Source organism: Pocillopora damicornis, chromosome 9 (genome assembly GCF_964200805.1).
Source record: "Pocillopora damicornis chromosome 9, jaPocDami1.2, whole genome shotgun sequence".
Taxonomy (NCBI): Eukaryota; Metazoa; Cnidaria; class Anthozoa; order Scleractinia; family Pocilloporidae; genus Pocillopora; species Pocillopora damicornis.
Window position 1 is genome coordinate 15,258,076 of NC_142678.1, and position 18,989 is coordinate 15,277,064.

At 37.7% G+C, this 18,989-nt stretch overlaps 1 protein-coding gene and 1 long non-coding RNA gene across 3 annotated transcripts; both read left to right on the top strand.

Moving 5' to 3' along the window:
- The first annotated feature begins 666 nt into the window (after positions 1 to 666).
- LOC149040348 (uncharacterized) lies at positions 667 to 3,095 on the top strand. Its single transcript, XR_016179738.1, has 3 exons — positions 667 to 809; positions 2,056 to 2,226; positions 2,611 to 3,095. It is a non-coding gene; the product is annotated as an uncharacterized LOC149040348 (long non-coding RNA).
- A 4,599-nt stretch (positions 3,096 to 7,694) lies between these two features.
- Positions 7,695 to 18,008, top strand: LOC113665403 (uncharacterized). Of its 2 annotated transcripts, none has more exons than XM_089182334.1 (6): positions 7,695 to 7,793; positions 12,027 to 12,129; positions 13,235 to 13,430; positions 13,943 to 13,997; positions 14,421 to 14,502; positions 14,915 to 18,008. In XM_089182334.1, the coding sequence occupies exons 2-6, from the start codon at positions 12,088 to 12,090 to the stop codon at positions 16,802 to 16,804; spliced, it is 2,265 nt and encodes a 754-aa protein (XP_089038460.1). In that variant the 5' UTR covers positions 7,695 to 7,793; positions 12,027 to 12,087; the 3' UTR covers positions 16,805 to 18,008. The 2 variants fall into 2 exon arrangements, with proteins under 2 accessions (XP_089038460.1, XP_089038459.1); XM_089182333.1 differs by having other exon boundaries at positions 7,696 to 7,793; positions 14,418 to 14,502.
- Positions 18,009 to 18,989: the final 981 nt, after the last annotated feature.

The following is an 18,989-nucleotide window of genomic DNA, read 5'->3' on the forward strand; positions in this document are numbered from 1 at the left end:
ATAAGTAGAACTTGATTCATCACAAGAGGCTATGTTTAACAGATAAGGACGATCAGAATCTTGTAACTTAATCTTTTGTGTCCCTGCCTTTACTCGTCGCTGCATCACATTGTTAGGCAATATTTTTTAAAATGTTGATTGTTTTCTACACACGATAGACGTGGAAATTAAGCTTTACATGTGTGGTAAATACCTTGGCTTTTGGTATTGGATCATGAGTGTGCTCTGTAAAACCGTATTCCCGTATTTGCGCATAATGTTTTTAAAGTGGCGTTTAAACCGGTTTATAAAAAGCATCGATGGTTCTCCCTTCTCTTTTATAAACCAAAACAGGTTTAAAAATTTCTTTTCGGCGCACTGAAAAAAATTCATCGAGCTGCGTCTATTTAATTTCAAAATGGTAAGTGTTCAAGTGTCGAGATTTTTGCAAATTTGCATCGCGGTTCCTTTATATTCTTTTCTTTCTTTTTTTTTTTTTTTTGAGGTTTTAGTTTCCGTCACACGATCTCTTCCTCCGAGTCAATCCTAATGCAAACACTTAAAGTTATCAGTGATCAATAATACTTTTACGAGTTGATGATTTGCGTCATCATGCCATAGCTCGAGTGGATTTACACTGAAAATGAATGATAACTTTTAAACGTCTTGAGCAATAAAACCACGCCTAATATCGGGCTGACAGCGCCTACATCGCGATCCTTGTTGAGTGATTCATCTGCCACCTCCCTTGACTGACACGATTAAGATTCTTGCTTCCTGCTTCGTTTTGTCGTAAACGTGCGCCACGTAGTTGATGCTATCCGTATAAGGTATTGAATATTTTTCTGTAAGGAACGGCGGAGAAGGTTTGTTTTCTGATGCCTTCTATGGTTTGAATTGCTTACAGCACCGTAGAATGAAAGATTGTAACATTAAGTGTGCTTCAAATTACCACTTTCAAAATGTTATACATAGAACGAGCTCTGAAATCCCTCATAAAAATGGAGTACATTTCACTGGAGCAATTATGCGAATGCGAACTTGATTGAGAATGTTGAAGATTTTTAGTCTTTTGATTCACCACCGAAATTAGGCAAGAAATTTGCAATTTCTCGTGCGTCGGATTTGCTGTCAATTTAGCCCATAGAAACACATGAATTTTGATGTCTGGTGGGTCGAAACGACACCTTTTTATATCTACAATTCGTTGAGATTGAGGAGAAAGCAAAATATATTTTGATGCAAAAATATCCTTAATTGCTTCATGTCCTTCATGATCTCAAGGGAAAAACCCCTTGTCCTAGCATAACTGCTTAAAAAAAATCATGAAGCGTGCAGTCAGCGATTAAGAAAGTATTGCGCTATCTCATAAAAGAAGAAATGGCACCTAATAAAACACTGAGAGATTATGTAGGAGTGTTAACATAAATCACAGCTTTTCAAATAGCTTTTATGTCGAAATCGAATTCACTTCACATCTTGAGTATGTGGTTTCCAGCCTTAGACGTAAATGATGTCTGACTGACGCCTCCACGTGGGCGCCTTTAAGCGTTACTGATTCTACCCAAAATACCATATCAGATGCCTTTCTTTCATTAAATTTCCCTCAAGTTTGAAATTAAAGCTCTAGATTTGGGCTAGTATTCTTTATTTGTCGAAACCACTCGCATTCCTCCACTGACTCAGTCGTTATTGTCTCCTACTGATTCGATTTAACGATAAATTATGTTAATTACAATTGTACGGCGTTCCATCAGGAAGTTGAAATAAAATGATTCGTGTGGTTTGAATGGTAATTTGAAATCCACCAGTGTCCTTAACGTCACCAGTGCATTCTCCTCATCTCCTTCTCGTTGCTTAACGTTTGCTATTTATGAGTTCAAGGAAAATTAAACTGCGTCCAACTAGTTGCTTTGTTTCCTTAAAAACAAATATAACGACACTCGTAATTGCATATTTGCTGTCAAGTTTTGAAACTCCAAAAATGTCAACTTAAGGAAATTTGAGGCTAATATCGATACAATCTTTCCATTCCGCAGCCACCTTGTATTGTAATACAGATATATTTTTGTATAGGTTGCCTAATTTGGTTCGCGATTTCACTTCCTGGTACGGAATTAACAAATGCAAAATTTCAAATTCATCATCACGATTAAAACACTGATTGCCAGTTACCATCTGTAGTCGCCTATTCAGCTGCCTGAGCCCCAACAATTTACGACTACTTTGATACTGCAATATTCTCAGGTAGGCTGACATGCTGATTTCAGACATAATCAAGTTTTTTTTTTCAGCGTATGCTATTTCGTACTTTCGATGTTATTACAAATCGGCTTTGTAAATTTGTTTAGCTACTGCATCCGTAACGCATTTCAGCCAGTCTTCAATGTAAGATTTAGCCTGTACGCTCGAAAATATTCTACTTGTCAGAAGTAAAAATCCTCTAGCCGTTCAAATCTCAACAACAAGACGGGTTCATGCGTGGTTAATTTCATTTTGTTTATAACCACACAGTGTTAGGTTAGGCTTCCCTCTTCACGCACTGTTGCAGATCGTAGCATCTGTTATGGAACGCTAGTGTATATATATTATGAAATTGTATATGTAACGAAAGATGTTATTCATTTCCAGACGTTCGTGGAACAAGTATGATCATGGGCCATCAGCTCACGGTCGTGTGGAGTACTTCACACTGAGCTGAAGGGAACTCAGGCCTTTCGATAGTATCAGCAAGGCCGAATTAATTAATTAAAGAGAGAGGTTATGTTTTCAGCTCATTAACGCTTTCTCTGTACCTCACTGGAACAAATAATCCGAGATTCTGAGGTTTGAGTTCTCGAAAGGAACTCAAAGTTATTTTTTTGTCCCATGCTCTAGACCCTGGATGAGCATCTTTCTTTATTCAACGTATGAGTTTAAAATACTCCATCAGTTTTCCTCTTCCTTTACCTATTCCGGATATTTTTTTATGTTTGCAAGGATTATTTAAAGTAACAGCCCCGAGTGACAATAGGAAAATTTGTATATTTCATCGAGGAACAGTGTGAAGCCTACTGATACAACTGTGTGGTCGTATACAACAAATTGTAACAATAAAAACGATTTTTCGCCTTGTGTTTGATGTCTTGTCATTTTTCCTAATTATTTTGTCTCGCACTGGCTTCTCTGATAACAACCCTACCCACCACTGCCTCAAATAACCGGCAGTATTGACAATCGGGGAAATACGTAATAAAAATGGGGAGTACAACATTTTTCGTTTCTCATTCGCTTTTCCCTTGACCCTTCTGCGCTCGCTTGCTATTCGATTTTATCAATCGCATCGCTAGAATCTCGTTTGATTTCCTTATTTAAATTTTACTTGTTTTGGTGAGTTACTAAAAAAACAACAACCTCCTTTACGACACCACATCCGTCCGGTTGAGATTCCCCGCTTTTAAGCCACACAAAAATTTTTTTTGCTCTCCTTGTTTTGGAGTTTTAGACATAAATTAGTTCTTGCAAAAAACCATTCGGCCCTCACTTCAATAACCAGCGTTTTATTCCCAGACCTCCCTAGGTCGCATAAATATATGAATGAGGAGCGATGCCAATCGTTAAATTAAGCTGATCTACAAAGCTAAGACATTTTGCACTCAACGCTTATACGCGCACGTGTGTATTGGGCTCCAGTAAATTTAGAACTTTCCTGTCAGCTGAACACTTAAAGGTTCCCTGCAGCTATAAACTAAGCGCTCTGCTTGCGTCAGCTGGTTCATGATATTTGCGTGATATTTGCCCATAACTCGTGATTTGTTTTGAACGTCTCAACCACTGAAAGCCCACTGAAAGCCTTTTTTGTGCATCGCGGTATCTAATTATAGCTCTGGGTTACATTTTTGTATCTGGTGACTAATTCATATTCTGCATCGGGCCCATATATCACAGAAGATCTCTCAGCTCTTAACTCAAATCACGGGTCAGTCCGTTCCAGCAACAGTCCAATCGGCTGAAGTGAGGAGTGAGAAGGTGAGCTGTATTTTTAACATAATAGTTCTCTTTAAGAATCGGGAATCACAAAAATCCATTTTTAAATCTGCGTGTTTCTCGCAAAAATATCCATTTAAACTTAAAAAGGGTGAAGGACCTTCCTAAAGGAAAGATATTTTTCCAAAAACATTTTCATACTTTTGCATGGAAATTGCTGAATGCAGGCAAGGAAGTGATGGAATAAATGTTTTTTACTCCTGCATTTAGCGAGGTTTGTCAACTGGGTAGAGTTGTCTTGAAATTAGGAAAAATACATATCTGAACTGCCAAAAAAATCGGTTTTTTCCCCTGATGTTGAATAAGGTCTGAGCACGAGTTCTCCCTTTTTGCTTTCCTTTTTGAGGCTTGATTTTGAAGACTTAAAAATATATTTTATGGGTACGATAAATAGAGCTATATTGCGACAGCGTAGATTACGGAGTTATGGAAGAAAAGGTATTTTGTTATTTTAATACATAAAATTCCCTTGATGTCATGATAAGTACCGCCACTTGGATATTTTCAAGGACATCGAAGAGTTCTTGTTCCTAAGATTTATCTTCGATGGCATTGCGTGTGACTCTGAATTATTTCCATTTAGTATGACTATTTCAAAGTAAACTAAACAATTAAAGAAATTTAACATTTAAGTTAAACTTGTTCAATTCCTTTTGCTGTTTAATTTACTTTTATCGAAAAGATTAGATGCGTGTTTTGCCGAATTCCTCGCTCTCCTGGAGCAAAGCCTGTTAATAGAGTTGTCCGTACTCTAAAAATTTCAACGTCACGGAAACTATGAAATTTGAGAAATTTGTCGAGCTCAATCATCCTCGGTATTATACCTCTACTGGGCCAGAAGCTATGAGGGAGAACTTAGAGGCATTGTGATTTTTCACACCGTCAACAAGTAGACAATTCTTTTCACTCGCAGCTTCATACCTTTTCACTTCGTTGCTGTACTTATATCTTTTTTTGGATGGAAATAGAAGTTAAGTTTACTTCCGCGTCGACTAAATTGAGTCAGTTCCACTGAGTGCAGTTTCGTTTTTATTTCAATGCGCACCACAAATGCGCATTTCCCTGAGGGAAATGAAATCGTGACTACTGCTGGTTAGGGAAATGAAATCGTGACTACGAGGTTAGCTCAGAAGTGGAATTTTTTTTTGCGTCATGAAATCTTTTGTCCACAGAAAGTTTTAAACAAAGCAAAACTACGTATTCAAGGTGTAAAGGTATTCAAGCTATGCGGATTTACTGTTAAAATAAAAAAAGAAATAAGGTGAAGGTTCCCACAACATTTCACAGCATGTAAAAAATGTAATTTTGCCCTTCTAAAAAAGAAAAGAAGTTTGCTTTTGTAAGAAATCAGTAGCACTGAAAGATAATGGATCTGAAGTGTTTTTGCTCCTTTTTACAATAACACCATTTGTTTCACTTTCAAAAGTTTTTGGTAGAGGTCAAAATTAATTGTTTTTCTAGACATCTTATTCAAATTTTTTCTCCAAGATACAGGAAGACTTGATGTACGAGGTCATTGTTGTGGGTTTGCCATATTCTTCAACGTTGTTCGAACTTGAGAGGTGATAAGTGTTTATTCCTTGCACCATACAGATACGTAGGAAAAAATGTCTTATAATTACGAAAACTGGTTCCTTTAAGGAACAACTCAATTTGTGTCGATAACTCTAACTGAACAGGAACTAGCAATTTTTACCTTCCATAAATAGAATGACCTGACGTTCAAAACAATTTAAAATCAAAGCAATATTTGAGAAACCGGGCTAGTCGAAATTTGACAGCTGTGGGATGATTTGTAAACTAAATCATTATTATTGTTCGAAATTTCTATATAGCTCATAAATGCTACATATGATAATTCTAAGTTATTGTCGAAAATGGTTTAATTTAAATTTGTTTTATACCGTCAGCACAAAGGAACTGTAAATGATTCATTGGGTATCAGTTCCAACTATATCAGATCTGATTATCACCATGCAGACGTTGACATTTTAATATTTCAAAATCATTTTGATGAAGGATATGAACTTGGGCATAAACAGAAATTGGTAGTTCCTAGTTCAAGGTTCATTGGCCGTATCGCTAAAACGGAAAATGCTTCTTCGACGTTCACTGAGTCACGTTTATCTTTGCTGATGTTGAAAGGAACTGCCGAACACACGAATTTACAATATTTTTTACAATATCTTTCCATAATACAAATTAGTTCGGCAGTTTTCTTGATGAAGTCAGCGTACCTCCGAGCTTGCTTTCTACATGCACTTAGAAATATGAATAATATGTTTTCCGGCGTCCGTCTTTTCAACTGAGCGGGTTGCGTGAAGGCTGGTTTAGGAAAGCACCTATAGGTTGATGGTACAGTGTATATCAACGAACATGATAGAAATTCGTCGTTCTTGCATCAACTACAGAACCATAAAGCCGCTGTACAGCTAAACTATTAAAAGATTCTCTATTCCTCCGCATTACAACACGAACTAACTTCCCTGAAAAGATTTCACACCTTGTGAGCACATTTTTCAAAGTCTCTCAAGGAAGGCAGGCGTTATTACCCCATCAAACTTGACGGAAACAAAAACTCTTTGAAATCGGTGCAGTTGACGCTCATAAATCACGGAAAATGTTTTAATGATATTTTGTTTTCATTATTTCATAATCAGCTCACGTATAGCTTATTTCATCCAGCTATGATCGCATATTTTTAGTCATCTAGGTTGTTTGAATTTATGGTGAGCCCGCAAATCATTATCCAGGGTTAGGGTTAAGGTTTCATTTTTAACCACGCGAAATCTTAGCGCAAAACATAACAAGATATACAATTGATTCTTCTTCGAGGAGTGCCGCCCTGTAGAAGTGCAGTAATTATGTAAATAAGTGAATTTAAGCTTCAAAAGGTAATGAGGGTTCAAAAGTTTAGCATAATTTAAGCTGTTTCTTCTTTTTTCTTCTTCTTCATATCAGTTTAACAGATAAGGATAAATGAAGTCTCTCCAAGATTGCTTTCAGAGAATTTTGTACAAGTTTGGTGTGTTATTAGGGGATGTGACGTTATATCATTGTTCTGTTATATCATTGTTCTGTTGTTCTTCTCTATTATTCAGTCTCATGATTTAATTTTCAATGGAATGTTGTCTTTCTTATCTGTAATCACGAACACAGTCTATCTTGAGTACTCATTTTACAAAGCTGTTCTCATCACGCTAAAAAAAGATTTTCAGAAAGAACTGAGTTTTGTCTTGTTGAGTAGCACTGACAGAGGAGGACTGTTATTTTCACTTTCAACGGATCAATTGGCTTCTAGACATTGCTAACATACCTCAGGCGACAGCCATTGGTTTGACAACCTGTCAAGTTTACTGAGTAAACTGAAAAGTGTCACATATCGGTCAACTTAGTACCGTAAATACTTCATGTTGATTTTTACAGATACAGATATTTTTCGGAATTGTTAAGAAATTGCCAGAACTCCTTGGAAGTGCAATTCGAAGAAAAATTTCATCTTCGAAATCAAAACCATTTCTCTTATAACGTGTATCATTCACATAACTATATTATATCAGACTCTTCAATTGCAGAAAAACAAGCTATTTTTAAATTTTGTCTACATTGCAACAATAAGCCGGAGGTAACCGAAACGCTGAAGCATAAATACTCACCTGACCAAATTTATTTTGTTCGTGTCCGCCCTCTTGCATATATATTCAGTGACTTCCACATTCTGTTGCATTTCGTTCAGTGGTTGTCTTGAACACGACAGGGAAAAGATCGAGAGAGGTAGCCCGTTCTAGGTTAGTCACATTTAATTATTTTATACTTCATTACCTTTAAAAAATCGTTTTTTTAACCTCCTTTTAAGACGACCTATAATTTTAAAGTGACATTTTCTTTAAAAAACTTTTTTTTTAACGGATTAGTCATCGCTTACCACGAACAATGATAGGTCATTGAATACCAAGTCTAATTTGTTTCAGAATTGAGATATCGTAAGCTTAGGAGGACTGTATATTTATATTCAAAATGTCCAACTTATTCCAACAAAGCCCATGTTTGTTCCTATAATGGCTGAAAACTTTGAGGAAATGGAGAAAGTCAGTTACTTAAGTATACCGTATATGGGTGTTGCTTCCGTCGAAGGAAGATGTGTTACAGAATCGATCGTTTCCAAGTATGAACAATCAAGCGAAGTGACAAACACTATGGAAATTGATATAATCAACTACCTTGTCAACAAAACTAAAACTAGAAAAACTATCGCGAAACATGCAAAGTTCAGAAAAATTTTCAACAGTTGCGAAAATTCTAGCTTCTTGAGATATGTACGCTGTAAAGATGAATGCCGAGTGAAATTTCCTTGTAGTTTGAAGTGGCAAGCGCGTTCAGTGTTTGTTTCATCACATGGTCATGATCGACGATTTCCTTGTACCTTCGCCGTGTCACATGGCTTCCTCAGTGATGACAGTTTCGGTAAATCTGTGTCGCTTCTTCGCCAAATAGTATGGAAATTTCTCAGGAAGCTATAGAGGCGAGTCTAGTAGCTGTTCTTTCGGTTCTTCTCCACATCAGTATATCTGGTCTCCAGTGAATTCGAAGCCATTTTATTTTGCTATACTATCGCCTGCTTAAGTTTCTAGATCAAGAAATAGTAATTATTTGATCTCAAAGTCTGCGTTTGCGCGTGTACAGCTGCCTAGAATGCTCGCCTTATGCAACCCCCGGGCATTTGAACTTTTGAACATTTATTCGTCTGATCTCCCGCCCTCCCAGGCAAAAATTACGTTTACGCAGCCCCACTCATGCAATTTTTTTTAAAGAATCTTTGTACCATCAACGAATGTTGTAGAACTTAGCAAAGTCACGTTCAAGCATCTGTTGGAAGTAACCATGAATTGTTATTTAATTTTTCATCAAACAATGGATGCTATACTACCAATTCGATCTGCCCTAAAAATTGCTTTGTTTGCTAAGTGGATAAAGATAAAGCAGATGTACTTTAGAAAACAGTTTTGATCTTTGAAAGTCATAAAGATTTCGTCCATGAAAGATTATGCAAATTTACGCCTAAAATTGAAGCGAACCGTAATTTGAACTTTTTGTTGACATAAGTTTGGGTTATATTTAAAAGTAAAAGTCGGTCTTCTTGAAGCGAAGACATTGTTCGCTGAAGGGAAAGGTTTCTTCGCTTTCTTTTCCGATTAAGCAATGTTCGATCCCTGATCTCTCGTGAATCACAGACGCGGCGATTCTACTCCGCATTCCAGCCGTCAAAGGAAGCGATCACATAATCATCGTCTACTTCTTCAACAGTGCAGGCACACCAAACTCTTTCTTCATCGACTGCTTCAGCTTTGAAGCCCACAGTTTGTGGAAGCGCCATCACGTTTTTATTCAACTGTGCGTTTAACTCATGCGATCAAAACAGGTTTGCGATCGATAAAGCCGGTTAACTTGTTTTGATGAATCTGCAATCGGTCGCTAGGATACTTAGTGGTGTCCAGTGTCCCTAGGTAATTCTAGCACCTCATTGCGCATGTGTCGATTAAAACCAGAATTCTTAATAAATTACACACTTTGTCCGTGTTGAAGTCGTAATGTTAAGAACGGATATCTACAACAAATTTCGTCGAGGTGATAAGCAATTACTGAAATGAAAAATTGAAAATCTGTTTAAAAACTTCATTCTTGAAAAAGTTGGAAGAGGAAAAATTCATGATTCAAACGGCAAAGGGTGTATGACCGCATGAAAACGGATGGTAAGATTTACGACTGAGTAATTTGACCCGCTTTTACGTTTTCAAGTACATCTCGAGCGCATATGTGACTTCGATTTTGACGTACGTAAATCAAATTGAGGGTCTGTCAGAGGAGCTTGCTTCGCTTTGTTTACTACTCTTCTCACATAAAGTGTTTTCCAAACGCAACTTAAATGACCCAATACCTCTTTTTAAACGATTGCTCTATGTGTACAAATATTCTTCTCAGTTAAAAAACCTCTGTCGAGGATCTGATCGTTACAAAAAGTGAGGGAAAGGCAAAGACAACCCTGAATTACGTTTGTGATATAAAACTGCCATAAAATTAAAAAAAAAATGTTTTTAGTGAAGTTGCAAGGTAGAAAAACAATTTCCTGGTCTTACCATTGTCCCTGCTTACGTCCTAAAATGATTTACATAGGTAAACGCTTAGTTTCGATTCCAAAAATTCCAAAAAAATTGATTCCTAAAATTGTCAAGATGTACCTTACTAAGATATATGGAAAACAAAACGAATTCTTGGAAACATTAATAGTTAACAGATGAAGTCATTTTCCCGTGTCTCACTTGAAGAATAGTCTCTTTCGCGGCTATTGTTTAGCCGTGTCATGCAGGTGAGAGGTCAAAAAAAAACTTATGCTCGCGTCCAAGAGACGATGAAGTGGAGCAATTAACGTGTGTTAATGCGTCAAGGTCAACACGCTCTTCTACAACCAATAGGCAGTCTGGGGCCAGTGGTCTCAATGGCTAGATACGCTTTCCTTTAACGAAAGAGATTCCTTCTGACAACTGAATATTACAGCAAAATAAGATGCTTCCCATTCTCTATCGATGTGTGTGGAACTGAGCAGTTAAGAGCCACGTTTATCACACAAAAAATTTTAAAGATATTTTCTCCTCGCTGTTGGATAGACTTCCTTTAGAGAAAAAAACTTATGCTCGCGTCCAAGAGACGATGAAGTGGAGCAATTAACGTGTGTTATCGCTTCAAGGTGAACACACTCTTCTATAAACAGTAGGCAGCCTGGAGCCAATGGTCTCAATGGCTAGATGGCTTTTACAGCTAAAGGTTAAAATTTTGGCAATTTTGCGGTTAACAGTAAATATATTTGTTCGTTCTAATCATTAGAATTTTTTTTATGGTTAACTTCTTTTACGACTATCAGTTAAAATTCGTCGTTTTTAACAATCTAACGGCTAAATTTTCAGGCCGTCTTAAGGCTAAATATCGGTTAACCTCAATGAGACTCGCATGATCGGCACTCATTTACGACATCGTCAAATCACGAACAATATCTAGAATTCCCGAGATGTTTCATTTTCTTTTGTCTGTTTTGTTCGTTCATTTTTATTTGTTTTGTGTCCTGTTGGAATCTCTCTTTGCTGGCCCTCTATACCAAAAAAAATTTTGCTACAAAAAGTATCACTCGCCGCTGTTGTTAAATGACTCCATTTCGAGCGGCTAGCTATGAAAAAAGGAAAAAATACATTGTTCGTTTGAAAACTCTCTTCTTGAAAAGTTTTGATAGAATATACTTATTATTCAAACTGAAAAACGTATAACACTGCATGGAAATCGATGGTCAGACATGGCTGGTCACAGGGGCATGTCCCTCCCTCCTGTCAAATCACGAACAATATCTAGAATTCCCGAGATGTTTCATTTTCTTTTGTCTGTTTTGTTCGTTCATTTTTATTTGTTTTGTGTCCTGTTGGAATCTCTCTTTGCTGGCCCTCTATACCAAACAAAATTTTGTTACAAAAAGCATCACTCGCCGCTGTTGTTAAATGACTCCATGACTCCTCCTCTGTGTAAACAGTGCGAGCTTGGCTTGCAAGTCACGTTAGTATAACAGTCGTTGCAAATTTGTACTTTAAAGAATAAACGATTCGAAAACGAAATATATTTACCGAGTTATAAAAGAAAAGTGTCGTTGTTTTAGGGAAATAGTTGAAACGTTTTTTTGTCGAAAGAATAGTCCTTCAGTCCTATTGTCATCAGAAGAGGGTCTCAACTGGTTTAACTGTTAGCCTTAACACGGAAAAAAATATAGTCTTTAGGCGTAAAAATTGACAAATTTTAACTGTTAGTCGTGAAAAAAAAGTTTATTTTAAACATTTTTGTTTTAACCGTAACCGAAAGAAATTAACCGTTAGCCGCAAAATGGCCAAAAGCAGACCTTCTCATAGCAGAATCGTCCATGTACCAGTCCATCATAATATTCAATATATATGTTAATTGATTAAATAATAAAAAAAACCTCATTGCAGCCAACAGTCATCGGAGGCAACGTCTTGTACAAGTTTAGAGTTTTCCCAATTTGAAGAACTGATGGATAAAGTCAGGAAATTTGTTCGGGAAAAGGGAGTTATGGTGAGTTTCTGAAACTTTTTGTGCTAATTATCATTGCCATTTATAAATTTATTACTGTCTTGAGTAAAAGTTGAGAAGTTCGCGGACGCTTTTCCTACATTTTAACACCGTGATTTGTAAAGAGAATAAGACAGATGGTAAGTTTTGAGCTCGGCATAGAAATAGAGAAAGATGTTTTTTGTCATGTCACGAGCGTGGGACAAAGAAAAAAAGACTGGGGAGAGCGTGGGACAAAGAGAAAAATTTCTGAGTTGACAAGACGAAAAACATCTTTCTCTATTTTGGCACATTTTCGTCCAACGGAATTTTTGAAACGCTGAGAGGATAAAATTAGTAAGACAATTCCAGATTACACTGTATTGTAGAGACTCCATCATGCTTTATTTTCAGCGTTAGATGCTTTAAAATTGAGTTGAATATTGTGGTACTTTTTATCGAGATTGAAAGAAATAATTGTCTTTGAACAAAACGTTCGAAGTGATTTTAACATTTTTAAATAAAAACATTGAAATTCGAATGGTTTATTGCCTGATCAAGGCATGAAAAAGTTCAACGACGCAAACAGAGCCAAATTAAAATTAAAAATACTTTATTTGTCGATCGTCTTCCCTGTGTCTTTTGCAATACCTAGAAAGGCGCGTTTACCAGCCATTGTGTTTCGATTTCAGAATAACGCATTATTAACGCGGAAAGGAGTGGTTATTGTCTAGTAGCACGAAAAAGCAAAGTGATTGACTTGGTTCAAACATCCAGTTGGCTGAGGGTGTATGCCCTAACAACTTGTTATAGTGGTACTGATCAATTGACGTGTTGAGATTGCTTCTGTTGTCGTGCGTAACAACATTTGATGTATAAATGACTGTAAATAAATGAAAATTGTACATGTGAACTGCGGATAAAGTAGTGATTATGAAGCAATCTTCGCAGTAATGAACATTACCTGAGCAGCAGTGAAAATAGCGCCTGGAAAAAAAACTCACCTTTACGGGATTTGAGCCCATGACCTCAGCGATATCAGTGCAGTGCTCCGGTAAATGTGCGCGCATGCTCAACATGTTCGTTACGGGACGTGAATCATCCACTGATATTCAGTTTTCATTTAAAGGCAGAAGACCATTTCTATGAATATGATCCGCTGAGGACGGGAAATGTCAGTCCCAGTGATTTCAAAAAAGTTTTCACGGATGCATTTCAGGATCTTCTAACTGATGAACAAGTGGAAGAAATTCTGAGTTTTTACCGCGATCATGACAATCCTGAAGTCTGCAATTGGTCAAAGTTCCTCCATGATGCTGAAACTGGTAATTTATTTTGTTAGACCTGACTTGGCAAATGATATGCACATGGTAGTAACCGAGAGAGTCAAATCTGCATTCAAACTTTGCTGAAGCATTTCCGTTCCGTGCAGACCCTGAGAGACGCTCTTTAGCTCTCCCTGTTGAGTCAATGCGTATCCCTGAAAATCCGACCACATACGATAAATGAACTTTAACCCTTTGAATACCGTGAGTGACCGAGATAGAATTTCTCCTTACTATATTTATAAAATATCATGCAGGCAAGTAATGAGAATATAAAAAAATATCAGTTGTGGGATTACTGATTGATCCGATACCAAATTCTCCAAACTAACATAATGAGAATCATTTGGCAGACAGTAAGGAGAATCACTTATGAGATCTTGGGAGTTAAAGGGTTAAAGGGAAGATTCCGTTATATCGTAGTACAGTGCAGCAATAGCCTCATTAATAGGTCCTTCTCCCTCATTTCTTGGAAGCTAAGACTTCTGCTTTACCTCAAAATATTCCTACAGATCCACATAAGGAAGCATCACTGAAGGACAGCTCTCCTTCTCAATTACCGAACAGGTAAGAGTTTTCTGGATTTTCTCTGACTTAACTTTTGTTGCCATCGGGAGATCATTTCCGAAGCTCAGAAAATTTAAAAATTTCGTCAAATTTTGTCTCTGCCCTCACGTCACAATTTGTCTTCTGAGAGTTTGATTAAGTGCCTATTTCAAATCAGATCGATCAACAGAGTTACTTCCCTCTCAAAATGCAGTTGCAGGGCTCAGTTTCCCCCTAGATACTAATTGGGCACCTGCTGCCACGGGTTCGAATCTTGTCGGTGTATGAATATTTTCAGGCCACTTCTTTCTTGGGATTTTCTCCAAATTTAGTTCACTTGTAAGTGAGAGGAGATCATTTCATTATTCATTGCCAACGGTAAAGATTAAAAGAAAAAGAAACACATAAGAAAATATTTATTTATATATTATATGTCTGAAGCAGTGGGATGGATGACACACAATTACAAGGAAGAAAAGTTTTTCAGCCTCTTAGCACCCCAGGCAAAGGCAAAGAGGATTTAAAGGTGAGACGCTTGTACTAAAAGCTTCAAACAAGCATCGGTGATTTTAAAGTCAAGAATGGAAAAAAAAAGAAAGAATTTAACCTCTCTAAGGGATTCATCAAAGTTTGTGATAAAATCATGTCTTAAATCTCCAGAGACATTATCGTTAAACTTAGCTCAGAATAGACTTCAACCTTGCACTTTTTTTGAGGAAAAACTTTTCGTGTAGCGCAGGTCTGGGGCTAAAAAAGATTCAAGCGTTATTCATGAATCAAGATAAAAGAATATTTTATTCTACAACGTCTTCTCAGACATTTTCTGAGTGGGATGAAGAGTGACCCGTTTCGCTAGCACATGTCATTGAAGTAACGTTCAGACCACACGCAGTTTTATCATGTTAATTATTGTTTTTTTTCATTTTCCATTTTAAAAGGAGGTGGAATACGGCCATGAAGAAACAGAGCAACCTTCAAAAAGGGGCGAAAGTTCAAAACAGTCACCTGGATTTTTCATTGAAGTTCCTGACGGTCAAGAGGATCAAGTGGTGACCTTCAACAAGACCACCTCTCTCGTCCGCCAACGTTGGAAGCGATTTTCCATTACATACGAAGCTATAGTCTGGGCCGTGTTTCTGCTGGTGACAACGTTGTGTATCGTGGATCACTTTATATTCAATGGTGATGTGGTGCTCGGAAGAAGTGGTAAACTCCCAAAACGCATCTGGGGAACCAACATAGGAGAAACTTTAACCAATGTGGTGTGGGCTGTCACTGCTCGACTGATTATAACCTCTCAGAACTTGATGTTCTATACGATGATGTGGTGTTTGCCAAATTTCATCAGTGAGGTCACTCCAAACTGGATCACTGTGGATGGAATCCGCGAGGTTCATTCAAGAATGCATACTTTTGCTGGGATATTCCTGATTGCCGTTCCGTCCCTTGCCCATGTTCTCGTAATATTTGTACCACCCCTAATTGACGGAACCGAGCTGAAATATTATCCACCAAGCACCTTTAACTATAGCACGTCTCCGGATCACTTAAACTGGACGAAACCCTGGGACCCAGCAGCTGTGGAAGGCTGGACTTTTAACGACCACAAAGGAGTTCATCTAACTTCAGACGAGATCTACCGTTTTGTGCTGATGATCGTTCTTTTCTGCTTCTTCTTTCCCCTCAGCAGATCCAACTACGCCAATCAAAGAAGCTACTCTTTGGCAATGGCCCTGCATATCTTTGCCGGTATCTGGTACGCTATCGACAACATTCGGAAGATCACTCATGGACTGGCCCATGTTACCAACCTTCCAATACTCATTATCTGGTGCGTTGACAGGTTGGTCTCCATTTACTTTTATCGACGCCACGACGGTCACATTGTTGAAAAAGAAGTCATTGGTAAAGATTACGTCATTCTGTATGTCAAACTCGACAAAGACGTGAAATATACTGTCGGTGACGTTTACTATCTTCTGCACCAACCGAAAGGAAGCACTGGAATAGCGCCACAACGGTCTCATCCCTTCACCACCTTTGCTAACATGGCAAAAAATTCAACCTGGGACATTGGTTTCGTGATATCGATTATGGAGGACGATGACCAGCTCTGCCTCCCTTGGACTCATTGGCTCGCCTATAGTACTGGAGACGTCACTTTCCGTACGTGGGGACCTTATCGCTCATCTGTCTCAAAGTTGTACCAGCAGCTAGTGTCAAACGTGCCCTCGCCTTCTCACTACGTTCTGTTCGCAACCGGGTCTGGCTGTGGCTACGTATTAGATGTTCTGAGCTGTCTAGCCCACAAAACAGAAGCGCGTCTCAGAGGAAACGAAATAGGAGAAGAGAAGAGGATCGATATCTTCTACTCAGTCCGCTGTAAAGCGTTGTACCATTTCCTTCGGAAACCTATAGACGAACTCCTGGAAAAGATCAGAGAGAAGAATGTTGCTTCCATAAACTTCCGCTTTTATGTCACCAGTCCAGAGGAAGAAACGAGCGAAGAAAATGCAGCCGAAAGCCAGTTTCAGCTCATTAAAGGTAGGATAGATTTTGAAAAAGCCCTCAAGTCTACAACTAAGAAATCTTGCTGTTACTTTGTGGGTAGGCCAGAAATCGCCGAAACTGTGGAGAAAATTTGCAAGAAGAAAGGTGTAACGCTGGTGAAGGATTTCACGAACGGCAGAGGACATAAAAAAGATCGACATTTATTGTTAAAGTACCTCAAGATTAGTTTCTGGGCCATTTTCTTCACAATCGCCTTTTGTGTTGCCGCAAATATTGTTATAGATGTTAGAAGTATCAAACATTCGCTTAAGACGTAAATACAACGAGGTAATTCAAAACAAAACCTTGTTTAAATAATGATTGTAGATATATGAAAATCATATATGTGCAGTGCGGTGAAGAAACGAATATAAGAGATCCTCGCAGCTATAAGCACTACTGAACTAGTAGTTGAAATAAGATATGAAAAAAATTTTAGGCTCGTAGGGGATTTTAACCCATGACCTCTGCGGTAGAGCGCTGCACCGGTATCGCAGAAGTCATGGGTTCAAATCCCGCACGGGCCTGAATTTTTTTCAGTTCTTATTTCAACTACTAGTTCAGTAGTGTTTACAGCTGCGAAGAACCTTGTTTGTTGGATAGACGACAGTAATTCAGTTATTCGAAATAAACTTAAGTTGGGATAGGCAACAGAAATAAGCTGTGCGCCCGTAAAGACTAATCGGTTAGCTCAGTGGTGTCTATAGCCGCGAAAAACCTTGTTTAATGTTTAGACGACAGTAATTTAGTTACTCGAAATAATCTTAAGTAAGGAGAGGCTACAGAACTAAGCTGTGCGCTCGTAAAGACTAATCGGCTGTGCACGCACAGAAAAAAAAATTTAGTAAACAACATTTATGGCCAATAGCAATATTAGGTTCCGATAATTCAATGCTATGGATAGTAGACAGTTGTGGAACGGTAAACAAAATCTCTCATTAGACCGTTCTGAACCTCGATTGCTTAATCGCATTGAATTTATCAATTCATTTTTCTATTGTATTATGCTGTGCTAATTTTAGAATCAATTTAGACTTTTTTCGAAGGCTAGAGTTTTTTAGTTTATTCATTCAAGGACCATGAATTTACTTTTTTCTTAATTATTCGTGTGCAGATTGAAAAAGTTAATGCTTTGTTTAGCTCAAAGAAAGAAAATTTACGTGAATCATGGATTAGGATATCACTGTTAGACTTTTTTTAGTTTACAGGACATCAGGGGATCCCCGATCCTTGCGCATGCGTTGAATAAAGCAAGGAGTTTATGAGCCTGATTTTCATTTATTTTAGGTTTTCATTTTACGTCTAGTTTGCTTCATGTTTGTTTTAAAGAATTAATTTTACCCTCTTGTTTCTGATATAAGTGCAGAAACACTTTAAATTCATAGCCTACTGCGAGAGAAAATAGTTCTCTTGCTTATTTACTGACATTAGCTTGTAATACGAAGCTACTGAGCGGAAAATAAAGATGTGTTCTGTCTTAAAGGCCCGTTTTCACCCTTGGTGCAACACACGTCTCGACCCAATTTCTTGTAACACGGAGCTGCGCTCAAAAGGCAAAACCACGATAAAACTATCGGTATCGTAAATTTGTTGATAATATATTTAACCGATTATCCTATTTTGAGACCATGGAGAGGTTAAACGAAAAAATGGGACAGCTCAAAGCTGAATTTATTTCAAGAGATGGGCTAAGATTTAATGAAAGGAAAAAAAAACATGAATGCTTTAGTAACGATTCAACGATTTGTCATTGAAATGTCGAGTAAAATTGCTTTGAATTGCAAAATTATCCTTTGGCTAAGATTAAGACAACATTTTTATAAACTTCAAAGCTGGGCGAGTACAATATACAATTCGTCAAAATAAATCATCAGCATTCGTTACTCTGTGAGATCTTTTAGAATTATGTTTAAGGCAGCTTAAATACCAATCTTACCCTGAGAAACTTCTTGGATTGTCAGACATGAACGTTTGTGAAGTTACATGAATCTCAAATTTGGGGGACGACGTAATAGATTTGCTTAATCACAGGAGGTGTAAATCTAGAAAGATTCAGACCCCCACATTCTCCTTTCCACCCACCCCCCCCCCCATCCTTGCCCCTTTCCCTCCGGTGCCATGCTTCACAGAGATACCGTACTAAAGGTCACATCACGCATGCTTTGATATATGTTTCCATTCTATTTTGTTTGACAAACGTTTTCAACCCGGTCATTTCAATCTTCTTTACCTACATCTGTCCATATTCTTACCTAACAAAATATCATTCTAAGCTTTATACTCGCCATGTCGGCAATTTTCATCCTGTAAATCTCAGAAGACTTAAAATGTAGCACAGTGTCTTTTGTATGGCCTATGTTTGGTACCACAGTCCTTGTATTATCACAGGCGGCCCAAACTCCAGCTGTGAGATGATCATCTTGCAAAATAAATCAGAGTCATGGCAAAATCATAAGAGAAGCC

Coding starts and splice junctions, on each gene's coding strand:
- LOC113665403 (XM_089182333.1), top strand. CDS start 12,088: ATGGATAAAGTCAGGAAATTTGTTCGGGAAAAGGGAGTTATG. Junction 13,431..13,942: donor CCTCCATGATGCTGAAACTG/GTAATTTATTTT, acceptor ATATTCCTACAG/ATCCACATAAGGAAGCATCA. Junction 13,998..14,417: donor CCTTCTCAATTACCGAACAG/GTAAGAGTTTTC, acceptor ATATGTCTGAAG/CAGTGGGATGGATGACACAC.